Raw genomic sequence first — 12,617 nt, forward strand, 5'->3', positions numbered from 1 at the left:
AGTAGTTACAACACATCTGTCTAAGGCCGTGTAAAATTAATATTTTGGTTCTCGTCCCCTCCCTCATCAATTTCTGGGATTTGTCAGATTTTTTATTTTTATAGATTTTTCAATTTTTTAGACTTTGGAATGATTTATGAAATCTTCATACATATAAATAAGTTTATTAGAGAACAAGCATCACTTCCAAGTCTTTTTGTGGTACTCTAGGGGTTTATCCTCAGAATCTCACATTTGAAAAAAAAAAAAAAAGGGCCTCATCGTTTCCTCGAGCACTGTTGGAGAAGACCGAAAACTACTGACAATGCTAATTTTACATTGAAAAAAAAAAAAAAACACCTCCTCCCTCATCAATTCATGAAAATCCTCTGGACGAGAACCAAAACATTAATTTTATACGGCCTAACCGTGGGTTTCGCTATTATTTAGAATAAATGCTTTTACTAGTTTCTATAAAACCACAAAATTACTAAAAAAAAATATTAAAAAAAAACTATAAAAAAAAATTAAAAAAAACGCACCTAAAATTAAAAGTAGAAAGGTAGATTTGAAGAGCTCGGAAATAAACATGTCAAAAAGTTAAAATTAAACGAGAATGAAAAAACGGAACCGGTGCCCGGACCATGCTCTCTTCAGCATGTCTTCAGTTCCAAAGTCTGACGCTCTATCAATTGAGCTATACGATCCTGATATACGAAACAGTCGTTATTATGTCAATACAATTGATTGGTGTTACAACATACTTAGATGGAATGCATAGCCACCCAGTGCCAGTATATATTTGCTCAAACTCCAAATACAACAAGCAACCAATTTTATTGAGGGCGTTTCTTGGGTATATCCTTGTAGACGGGGTTTTACGGTATCCTAATTATAATCTAAAACAGCAGTCACGTTTACGCTAGGCCAATCCATGAATGTTCATACCTAAGTGAGGCATGTGCAGTGAGTGAACCAACTCTATTGTTCAGGGAAGTACATCATTCATGTGCTTGAACACAGAACATATGAGCTTGCTTTTGTGGGTTTGACACATACATATGTACAGTCGCACAGTAAGGTCAATGGGTCATCAATAATGCTGTTTTTGGTATCAGAATAATTCTAACAGATCAATCTTTGTGAATGTGTTCTCCATTTAGGTATGAAGTAGGAAATATTTGAGATATGGCAAATTCACAATGTTAAGTTACTTTTGGGACACACTGTATTTCGAAGACTAATTAATTATAAGCCGACTATCTACTGAAGATTTATTAATTTCGATTCCTGATATCTGCTGAAGGCTTATTCTAAACCCGCTATCTTCCGAAGACGAATTTATGGTGAATCTGCTATTTATTGAAGATAAAGTCTTATTCTCAACCTGTTTTTTTACTGAAGACGAATTGATCTTAAACCTGCTATTACATTCTCCATTCATGACGTCCATTCATTTCAAACTTGTTATCTGTATCTGCCGAAGATGATATTAATATAAATCTGCTATCTACTGAAGACGAATTTATTAACATCCTGCTATCTGCCGAGGAATGTTTATTCCAATTCTATTAGCTACTTGAGATGATTTGTCTGAAGACGAACCTACCTATAGACAAATGATTTCTACAAGCCTGCTTTCAACTGAAATCGAATTAATTTTAAATCAAGCTGCTATCTACTGAAGACTAATTTATTCATGAACCTGCTATATCTACCTGAGATAACTTTATTCCAAGCTTGTTATTATAATTAATTAATTGTAAAGCTGCTATTTACCAAAGACAAATTAATCCTAAAGTTACTATCTACCTAAGACGAATTAATCCTAAAGTTACTATCTACCTAAGATAAATTAATTCTAAACCTGCTATCTACCTAAGACGAATTAATTCTAAAGCTGATACCTACCTAAGACGAATTAATTTCAAACCTGCTATCTACTGAAGACGAATTTATTTCAAACCTGCTCGCTGCTGAAGACGAATTATTTTTAAACCTACTATCAACTGAAGACGAATTATTTTAAACCTGCTATCTATTGAAGACGATTATTCTACATCTGCTATCTACTGAAGACGAATATATTTTAAATCTGCTATCTACTGACGAATATATTTTAAATTTGCTATCTACTGAAGACGAATTATTTTTAAACCTGCTATCCACTGAAGACGAATTGATTTTAAACCTGCTATCTACTGATGAAGGTTAGTTAATTTTAAACCTGCTATCTACCGATATGATGAATTGATTTTAAATCTGCTATCTACTGAAGACGAATTATTCTAAACCTGCTATCTACTGAAGACGAAATATTTAAACCTGCTTATCTACTGAAGACGAATGATTTTAAACCTGCTATCTACTGAAGACGAATTATTTTAAACCTGTTATCTACTGAACACTATTTTCTGAGCACAAAAATATAAATATACTATCTACTGGAGACAACCTTATTCTAAACCTGCTAAATCAGCCCAAGCCACCTACTTTATTAATTACTGAATGAATTCGTCGAAATTACTCACCAAAGTTCACGTCGGATATCGCATGTTTTAATAACAATCCATTGCATGATGTCTGCATATATCCATACAAGACATAATTCAGCTCAACTTGCGTAAATAGATGATCGCCCATCGGTGATGAAAGACTCTGGTCAGGATCGAAAGCTCTCTTCATCTGATGACAGCGTTCTTCAGCAACCGTCGTACGTGAAATTAAAGACATAGCCATCTTTGCTATAGTCTTGAAACTTTATCCCGATATTTTAAGGTAGTTTATGTTTTTAAAAGCGTGATACAGAATGGTTATTGGGCGCACATTGCAAAAGTATGGCCCTATTTAAACAGAACCATTACAGGAAGTATTACAACAGCTTATCAAACATTGGCTTATGAACCCGGAGTCATTGTACTTATATATCTAGGTGATACACACATGCGTAATGACTTTTACGACATAAAATCGTTAGTATTATTGTGTAACATTTTAAAACAACTTTAAAAGTGGTATTTGTTAAAAACATGTCAATAAAAAGTACATATCTATAAGATGAGAGGATGGCTATTTATCTAACAATATCATAGTCCGAGAATACTTAGCCTATGTAATTTTGGTCTGTATGTTTCCAAAGCGGTATCGGGTATTTAATAACCCTTGTTGACGGAGAATTCTCGGATCTTGTAAAAGTACAATGAATGTAACATATACTTATGTCATTTGATGCAATCGAATAATTCAGTAAGGTACACATCCCATGATTCATAGCGTCAGTGTTCGAAATGACGTCACCACTCTTCATCGTCTGCTACTTCGTGAGAAGACGTGTCATTATGGTGACGTAATTTATATTATGTTACTATTGATTATGGGATGTGTATATGTATGAGTCAGACTAGTATTGATGATGTTTTGGCGCTCTAATTAATGATGTACTAAAACAATCTAAAAGGAGGGTGTATAACTGATCAATATGATATCAATTTTAATCCGACAAGTAATTGGCGTTTCCAATATGAATCAAAAGTCCTGATGAACTTACATATAGCCCATGTCGCAAGGTATGAACTCTGGTTCGCAATATTAGCACAGGCAAGTCAAACCTATGCAGCGCGTACGCTGTAACACTTTTTAAACACGATAGGCGTTATCCATGTACCTTTTCAGCAAAATGTTTCATATTTTGAAACCTATTCTCCTACACATCACAAAATTCGGAGAATAGGTTTCAAAATATGAAACCTTTTTCTGAAAAGGTACCGGTACATTAAGGGATCTGGAATGAGCGTTTCGACAGTATTTTTTGTGGGGCATGAGAGCACATCAGACATATCGAATTGCATTCTTAATACGAAGAATGCCTTTCTGATATCAAATAATTTTCATTTTTTGAAATTCACGATATAATACAAATTTTATGATAAATTATTAAAATTTTATATTTTTCACATTTTTTTATATATAACAGTCCTCGAAGTAATTTTTATAAATCTTATGATATATTCTTAAAGTGTATGTAGCTGGGAGGAAAAGCCGACGATCAATTGAAAATTTTGACGTTTCATATTGAAGATATGGATTTTTTCCCCAAAAGACCTAATTTTTTTTATGTTTTGGGGAAAAAATCCATATCTTCAATACGAAAGGTCAAAATTTTCAATTGATCGTCGGCTTTTCATCCCTGCTACATACACTTTAAGTATAAATCATTTAAGTACTGCTAAATATCAAAAATATCAATTTTTAATCATTTGCCATAAAATGTGTATTACATTGCGAATTTCAAAAAATCAAAATTATTTGATATCAGAAGGACATTCTTCGTATTCAGAATGCAATTCGATATGTCTGATATGCTCTAATGTCCCACAATAAATACTGTCCAAACATTCATACCCCATCCCTTAAAAAATCCAAAAAATAAACGCCGTCCCTTTGGTTTACAAGTTCTCACACTTTGAATTTGTATCTAAACGCATCCTAAACACTTGTATCCGTCCAAAACACTCTAAATGCTACCGTATAGCTAAGCGACATGTTTAGATTTCAAACATCAACCTGTATATACTCTAAACACACTGGTGTTAACCATGTGTTTAGATTACATACAGGTTGATGTTATCAGGGAGATAACGCTACGAAACTTTATTGAATGTGTTGCTGTAGATAGCTGGGCGGGGGGTTACAGGACAGGCAAGTGTATCCAACAATCTTCCGAATCTTAAACCTGCTGTTTACTTAAGATGAATTAATTCGAAGTCTGCTATCAACTGAAAACGAATTAATTCTAAAGCTGCTATCTACTGAAGACGAAATAATTTTAAACCTGCTATCTACTGAAGAAGAATTAATTTTAAACCTGCTCTATCTACTAAAGACGAATTGATTTTAAAGCTGCTATCTACAGGAGAGGAATAATTTTAAACCTGTTATCTACTGAAGACGAATTAATTTTAAACCTGCTACCTACTGAAGACGAATTAATTTTAAACCTGCTATCTACTGAAGACGACTTAATTTTAAACCTGCTATCTACCGAAGACAAATTTATTTTAAAACTGATATCTACTGAAGACGAATTAATTTTAAACATGCTCCCTACTGAAGACGAATTAATTTTAAACCTGCTATCTACTGAAGACGAATTAATTTTAAACCTGCTACCTACTGAAGACGACTTAATTTTAAACCTGCTATCTACCGAAGACAAATTAATTTTAAATCTGCTACCTACTGAAGACGAATTAATTTTAAACCTGCTATCTACTGAAGACGACTTAATTTTAAACCTGATATCTACCGAAGACAAATTAATTTTAAATCTGCTATCTACTGAAGACGAATTAATTTTAAACATGCTCCCTACTGAAGACGAATTAATTTTAAACCTGCTATCTACTGAAGACGAATTAATTTTAAATCTGCTACCTACTGAAGAAGACTTAATTTTAAACCTGCTATCTACCGAAGACAAATTAATTTTAAATCTGCTATCTACTGAAGACGAATTACTTTTTAACATGCTCCCTACTGAAGACGAATTAATTTTTAAAAAAACTGCTATCTACTGAAGACGAATTAATTTTAAATCTGATATCTATTGAAGACGAATTAATTTTAAAACTGCTATCTACTGAAGACGAATTAATTTTAAAACTGCTATCTACTAAAGTCGAATTAATTTTAAACCTACTATCTACTGAAGACGAATATAATTTAAATCTGTTATGGAAGACGAATTATTTTTTAAACCTGTTATATATTGAAAACGAATCCATTTTAAACCGGCTATCTACTAAAGACGAAGCCATTTTAAACCGGCTATCTACTGAAGACGAATTCAGTTAAAGCTTATACGTTTATTTTAAATACCGTATCTATTTCCTCCCCAATATTGCATATTTTTGTTTTCGGTGATATTTTGTTATATTATCAAGTATTCACCACTTAATATCATGGTTAGCTGACATGGGTGATTAGTTCGAAAGCCCAATAACTATAGTTATTGCTGAAAACAATAAAATTCAAAAACAATTATACCATTATTTTAGTCAAATCGCGTTAGTTTTATCTGTTTATGGACATCTGGCTCACTCTGATTTAAGTGTGCTAAATACGCTCGTATTCGCGGCACTAATGATGACAGAAACACATTTACTTGATTGATTGGCAAATATTCCCATCTTGTTTCTGAGGTACTAAAATTCATAATAATTAAATATGGCATTTGAATAAGGAATATTTGCACTAGGCATGATGATCATAATGAGTTTTGGTAAAAGAAGGGTATACAATTGCTATTGTATTTTATTGTTTTCATTAGGCCTACGTGTCATTTCTATTGAATTAATAATAATAATAATAAATCTCAGTTTTTTGCTGTTCTGTTAATATGAAAGGAAAAGAAAATATTAGAACACAAAGTGTTTATTATTATTATTTTATTTTCCTTTCATATTAACAGAACAGCAAAAAACTGAGATAGTTTGATCGGATATGCTAGGAAATAGACAACGTTTAGGCCTACCCTCTTATTCCAAAATTATAAGAAAACATATGAATATCCTCCGCCCCCATCGCCAACAAAGTGCCGTCACCGGGGTACCTGAGTTCGGTTTAAATTATATCCGCATATAAGGCGTTAAATATGCAGCCCTTTACGTCTACCCAGCAAACATAAAACTATTTTTAAAACGTTATAAACGTGTTATAAACGCGTTTTGGTTTTTGCCAAAACTTTTTAATATGAAAACCCTTACAACAACATTCTAAAATGTGTCAAAATGTTATTGCAAAATATTTTCTTGACAATCATTTGTGCAAACTATTTTATCAACACTTTTGTAACTATATGATAAAATGTTTTGCATCAAGTTTTCACAAATGTTTTCTGAATGTTATTAAAACGTTATATACCTTTTATATAACCCTACAATTAAATATTTCTGTAAAAAGTTTGGTGTTTGCTGGGTATATACCGTCATGAACTTGACTGCAGGGGCTACACGGTTTAAAGTGAACTTCCGATATACAACAAGCTGTATCAAATGGATTGGTACCCATCAGCTTATTTTATAGATGAATGTTATAAACGTTCATAAAACTATAAATTATGGTTCTTGAAAATGTTCATCAGGACTGTTCATGGTAAACTGGTATTTGTAATTTCATACAACTAGTCCAAAAAATTCCACTTACTTGCAGACGTTTCGGAAACTCACATTTTCCTTTATCGATGCTATTGTTGCAGTGACGATCTGTGTACAGCAGATGATTTTTGCTGCTTAGCAACCGAGTTGCCAGTTGATTTTTCAGCTATCAGATCGTCAAAGACGTGACTCAAGTTGTATTGCCCCTCGTCTCGGTTCATGGTTTTTCCCCGCTTTCTGATGGTGATTGCCTCCTTGATCCATCTCTTATATCTATCACTCTCTTTGCCTACGATTCTAGCCTCCTCCCAATTGATGACGTGGTTGTTGTCTACTACGTGGTCGGTGATGGCTGATTTATGAACTACCGATTGGGAAGCCTTTCTGGTGGCTCTTGTTTTTATATTGTCACCATTTTTTTCAGCCTCAGTTTTATGCTCATCCAAACGTTTACCAAACTTTCTTCCTGTCTCCCCAATGTATGACAAGTCACAATTTTTACATGGGATTGAATATATCACGTCCGTGGAATGATGGGGATCTCGCTTGTCCTTGGGATGAACCAGGAGATTCCGCAGCGTACAATTGGGTTTCATGGCGGTTGAGATATTGTAAGATTTAAAAACTCTCGAGATGCGCTCTGAAACGCACGTACGGTATAACAACTAAGCCTTTAGACTTGGTGGAATCGTCCATGATGCAGTCATGTCTACAGTAGAACTCATCTCGACCTTTGCAGGATTAAACCCCATTAAAAGCTATTAAACCAAGATAACACTCATTGAAGCAGCTCAACTGATTAAATCAGATCTTCTCTGGTTGTGAACAAGTGTCTGTTTTCAATGTGCGACATCGCAATAAAGCTGGTATTTATAGCTTCAGTTGGGTAACCGATTATAAAGGAAACGAAAGGAAACAATGGTATGTTCACGAAATGAGACAAAGACCTGCTTTTTGTTAACCAGCATTCTTCAAAATGAGCAACATAATGATTGTTGACTTAACACGGTTTGGAAATAATTTCTTCATATTTTTGGTGTTATCTGTCGTTTACATATCCTTCCTAAAACACAAAAGTGCGACCCTCTCCAAACATCTAAATTAGCTAAAAATTTAGGACATGTTACAAAACTTTATTTTCTAGAACCTATTTAGAATAATTTAAATGTAGCTTTTACCGTTTTTTGTGGCATCCTTCAGAAGTGAGCGGTCCGATACCAATATTTTTGGTCAAATCTCCATTCAATTAACACGGGGAGTTGGCTAGCTATGCCTTGCCCTCACTCATATTTTACAAAAGTGCGACCATTTCTGAACATCTAACCTAGCTGTAATTTTAGGTCATGTTAGAGAAATATATTTGCTAGAAGTTTTGGAGAATAAATAAAATATTGACTGGTTATTTTTCACACAGTGATGTTAACTAGGCAAGTGTCCATTCTCCCAACATACATCATTTGTAGGGGTCACGCGTCAATGGTGAGAGCACTGTGTATTGTGTATAGGAAAACGGACAGTAACTGCAGTATGCTTTCTTTGGTCTGTCTTTCTTGGGTTTAGGCTTAGCCATCTGGTCTTTCACTTTTTCAGTGCTTTATTCTGGATAACCACAATTTTGGAGAGCCCCTTTGATATGTGTTTCCTCCTCTACCTTGTCTTGCTCTTCCGTGACTATTTTGTTCTTTCTGTGAAGGAGGGTACGCACGACGCCAAGTTTCTGGTGCAGAGGGTGGTGTGACCTAAAGTTCAAGTATTGGTCGGTGTGTGTTGCCTTCCGATATACCATTAACTTAACTGACCCATCATCACGGCGAACAATCAATGTGTCCAAAAATGGGATCTTACCATCCGCTTCCTTCTCAAAGGTGAATTTAATGGAGTCAGTGTCGTCAGCTTGATTCAGGTGGTCAGTGAGATTATTAACTTTATCCTTGCAAACAATTTCTAAGATATCATCCACATATCTCTTCCATAACTTAGGTTTACATTCCATTGGGGCTGTGGCGATAGCAATGTCTTCCAGGTGTTCCATAAAAATATTGGCGGCCAAAGGTGAAACGGGGCTGCCCATCGCTGCGCCGAAAAGCTGCCTGTAAATCTTCCCACGGAACGTAAAATAAGTGGTAGAGAGGATGAAATCAAGCAATTCCACTACATCTTCTGTTGTTAAGTTGAAGCCGTGAGATTTATTATACTCTTTCAACCAACCCTCCTTCTGTAGCCTTTCTTTAACAATGTCCAGAACTTTATTGATGGGCGTGCACGTAAACAAGGAAACCACAAATATAAAAACAAGAGCCACCAGAAAGGCATCCCAATCGGTAGTTCATATATCAGCCATCACCGACCATGAAGTAGACAACAACCACGTCATCAATTGGGAGGAAGCTAGAATCGTAGGCAAAGAGAGTGATAGATATAAGAGATGGATCAAGGAGGCAATCACCATCAGAAAGCGGGGAAAAACCATGAACCGAGACGAGGGGCAATACAACTTGAGTCACGTCTTTGACGATCTGATAGCTGAAAAATCAACTGGCAACTCGGTTGCTAAGCAGCAAAAATCATCTGCTGTACACAGATCGTCACTGCAACAATAGCATCGATAAAGGAAAATGTGAGTTTCCGAAACGTCTGCAAGTAAGTGGACATTTTTGGACTAGTTGTATGAAATTACAAATACCAGTTTATAAATTATGGTCATTTCAAGAGGATCGAATATTGCAAATTAAAGCTTGTGCTTTTCAATTAACACCAAAGACTGATGGGTAGGCCTACCAATCATTTCGATACGGCTTGTAGTGTATACAATTATTAAGGGATCTGGAATGAGCGTTTGAGCGTTTCGACAGTATTTTTTGTGGGACATGAGAGCACATCAGACATATCGAATTGCATTCTGAATACACAGAATATCGTTCTGATATCAAATAATTTTGAAAATCACGATATAATACAAATTTTATGACAAATTATTAAAATTTGATATTTTTCACATTTTTGATATATAACAGTCCTCGAAGTAAACTTTATAAATCTAATGATATATTCTTAAAGTGTATGCAGCTAGGAGGAAAAGCCGACGATCAATTGAAAATTTTGACCTGTCATATTGAAGATATGGATTGTTTTTCCCAAAACGACCTAATTTTTGTTGGTGTTTTGGGAAAAAAATCCATATCTTCAATACGAAAGGTCAAAATTGTCAATTGATCGTCGGCTTTTGATCCCACCTACATACACGTTAAGTATAAATCATCAGATTTATAAAGTTTACTTCGAGTACTGTTAAATATCAAAAATATCAATTTGTAATCATTTGCCATAAAATGTGTATTACATTGCGAATTTCAAAAAATCAAAATTATTTTTAAATATTAAAATATCAGAAGGACATTCTTCGTATTCAGAATGCAATTCCATATGTCTGATGTTCTCTAATATCCCATAATAAATACTGTCCAAACGTTGATACCCCATCCCTTAAGTATTTTCATGTCAAACTGCTTTTCATGTAATTCATGGACCATTGTGCCGTGCAGCACCGAATGAAGTAGAGAGCCCCAAATTATGTTTCTGGACAATAAATATAACTATTATAGCCTCAATATTTTTAGGACAGCTATTCTTAATTGATTAAAATATTAAATTTGCAAATTGATATTTCTATTTGCTTTTCTCCTAATGACATTATAATCAGAGACTGAATTAAAAAGACTAGTTTGCGTCTGATGTCACTGTCAATCAAACTCTCTTCGACTCTTGATTGATTCATCTAGTGTCTTCATCGATGAAAAGAAATTGCATAAAATGGCAAAAAAATAACGGTGCTTTTACTACGCAACTTTTTTAGGCATTGCTGACATGGTGCCGTCAGGAAAGAAAGTTTCCTTTTACTAAAGATTTTTAAATCTTTTGAGACAGTTTGTATGTTTGAAGCAAAAGGCACGCTGTTTTACTGCCGCGTTCAGAAACTCAATCATAATCGCTCGTAAGCAAATCTTTTCTGAGTTTGATGGACAGGTGACGTCAGACGCAAACTAGTATGTTTTATCTCTGGCTCCGATTATAGGCATATCTAGCTTATATAACCATTCCACCATGTCCAATGTGACTTGAACCAACAGAATACGAGACTAAATAAATGAATGAATGAAAGAATAAATGAATGAATGAATAATGAATGAATGAATTAATTAATAAATGAATGAATGAATGAATGAATGAATGAATGAATGAATGAATGAATGAATGAATGAATGAATGAATGAACACCTTCCGTGATAGTATAAAATACAATAAAACGTCCATTTTTTTAAAATCTTTTGTTTTATTTACTTCGTTTGCTTTCACCACACATTATAAATATATATAATTCGTTACATCATATCATTTCTATCTTTACTATTAATTAATTAAGCTTTCTGATTCTTAATTCAGAATTTAATAAAGCAATCAAACCAAACAAGGATATTTCCCGTATCGATATTTGCTAATAATGTTACTTTACTTACACTGTGTGCACTCTCAGTCATCTGGGAAATGTTCAAGTTGTGATTAATTAAACCAGATCACTGCTTTAGATAACCTTAAACCAATAATTACAATGATCAAAAACACACATACAATTATAGTTGGCCTATATATAGACATACCCTAATTAAATATCAATAATTTTGAAATTCATAAGCTCAATTGAGATGTTATCGGTATGTACTTAATTCTACATGACAATATATTTTAAAAATAGCTTATGCCAGTGTCTACTACTATTATACAAAAATTCTAATTTCCAAAGTTACAAGTATTCTCCTGAAATTGTGATCTCAAAACAATGACAAAACAAATACAATGATAAAGATACTTTAAATCTTTAAAACCAAAAACAAGAGAAAACTATTTACAATCAGAATGGCACCAATTTAAAAGTAAAAATACACTGTTTTAGATAACCTTAAACCAATAATTACAATGATCAAAATACACATACAATTATAGTTAGCCTATAATAATAGACATACTCTAATTAAATATCAATAATTTTGAAATTCATAAGCTTAATTGAGATGATGTCGGTATGTACTTAATTGTACATGGCAATAGGTTTTAAAAATAGCTTATATACAATACAAGTGTATACTACTAGTATAGTTAAGTGTCTAATACTAATATAAAATTCTAATTTCCAAAGTTACAAGTATTCTCCTGAACGCGAATGAAAAGATTTATACTTGTTGGGAATAGACATCAAAGGTATATTTTAAAACTGGTCAACAACACTCACTTTTTGAACATTCTCCGTCATCAGCGGTGTAATGCTGTTGGTATACTGACTGATGATTCTCCAGTGTTTCTAGATGTTGTTGACAATGTCCTCTTTGTCCTATGTGATGGTGTTTCTAGAAGAGAATCATATATTCTGGAAAGGTTCTCGGCCCGTCCCTATTTAGGGTAGGGCTGGTCTCTTGTTTGATTTTAATGGCT

The 12,617-nt window shown here is 33.8% G+C and overlaps 1 protein-coding gene across 1 annotated transcript; it reads right to left on the reverse strand.

Annotated features, from left to right (window-relative positions):
* Positions 1-8,727: 8,727 nt before the first annotated feature.
* Positions 8,728-9,204, reverse strand: LOC140149982 (uncharacterized). Its single transcript, XM_072171984.1, has one exon. It carries the CDS (start codon positions 9,202-9,204, stop codon positions 8,728-8,730), a length of 477 nt encoding a protein of 158 aa, XP_072028085.1.
* Between the last annotated feature and the right edge of the window lie 3,413 nt (positions 9,205-12,617).

Source organism: Amphiura filiformis, chromosome 4, assembly GCF_039555335.1.
Source record: "Amphiura filiformis chromosome 4, Afil_fr2py, whole genome shotgun sequence".
In the NCBI taxonomy this organism is placed as follows: Eukaryota; Metazoa; Echinodermata; class Ophiuroidea; order Amphilepidida; family Amphiuridae; genus Amphiura; species Amphiura filiformis.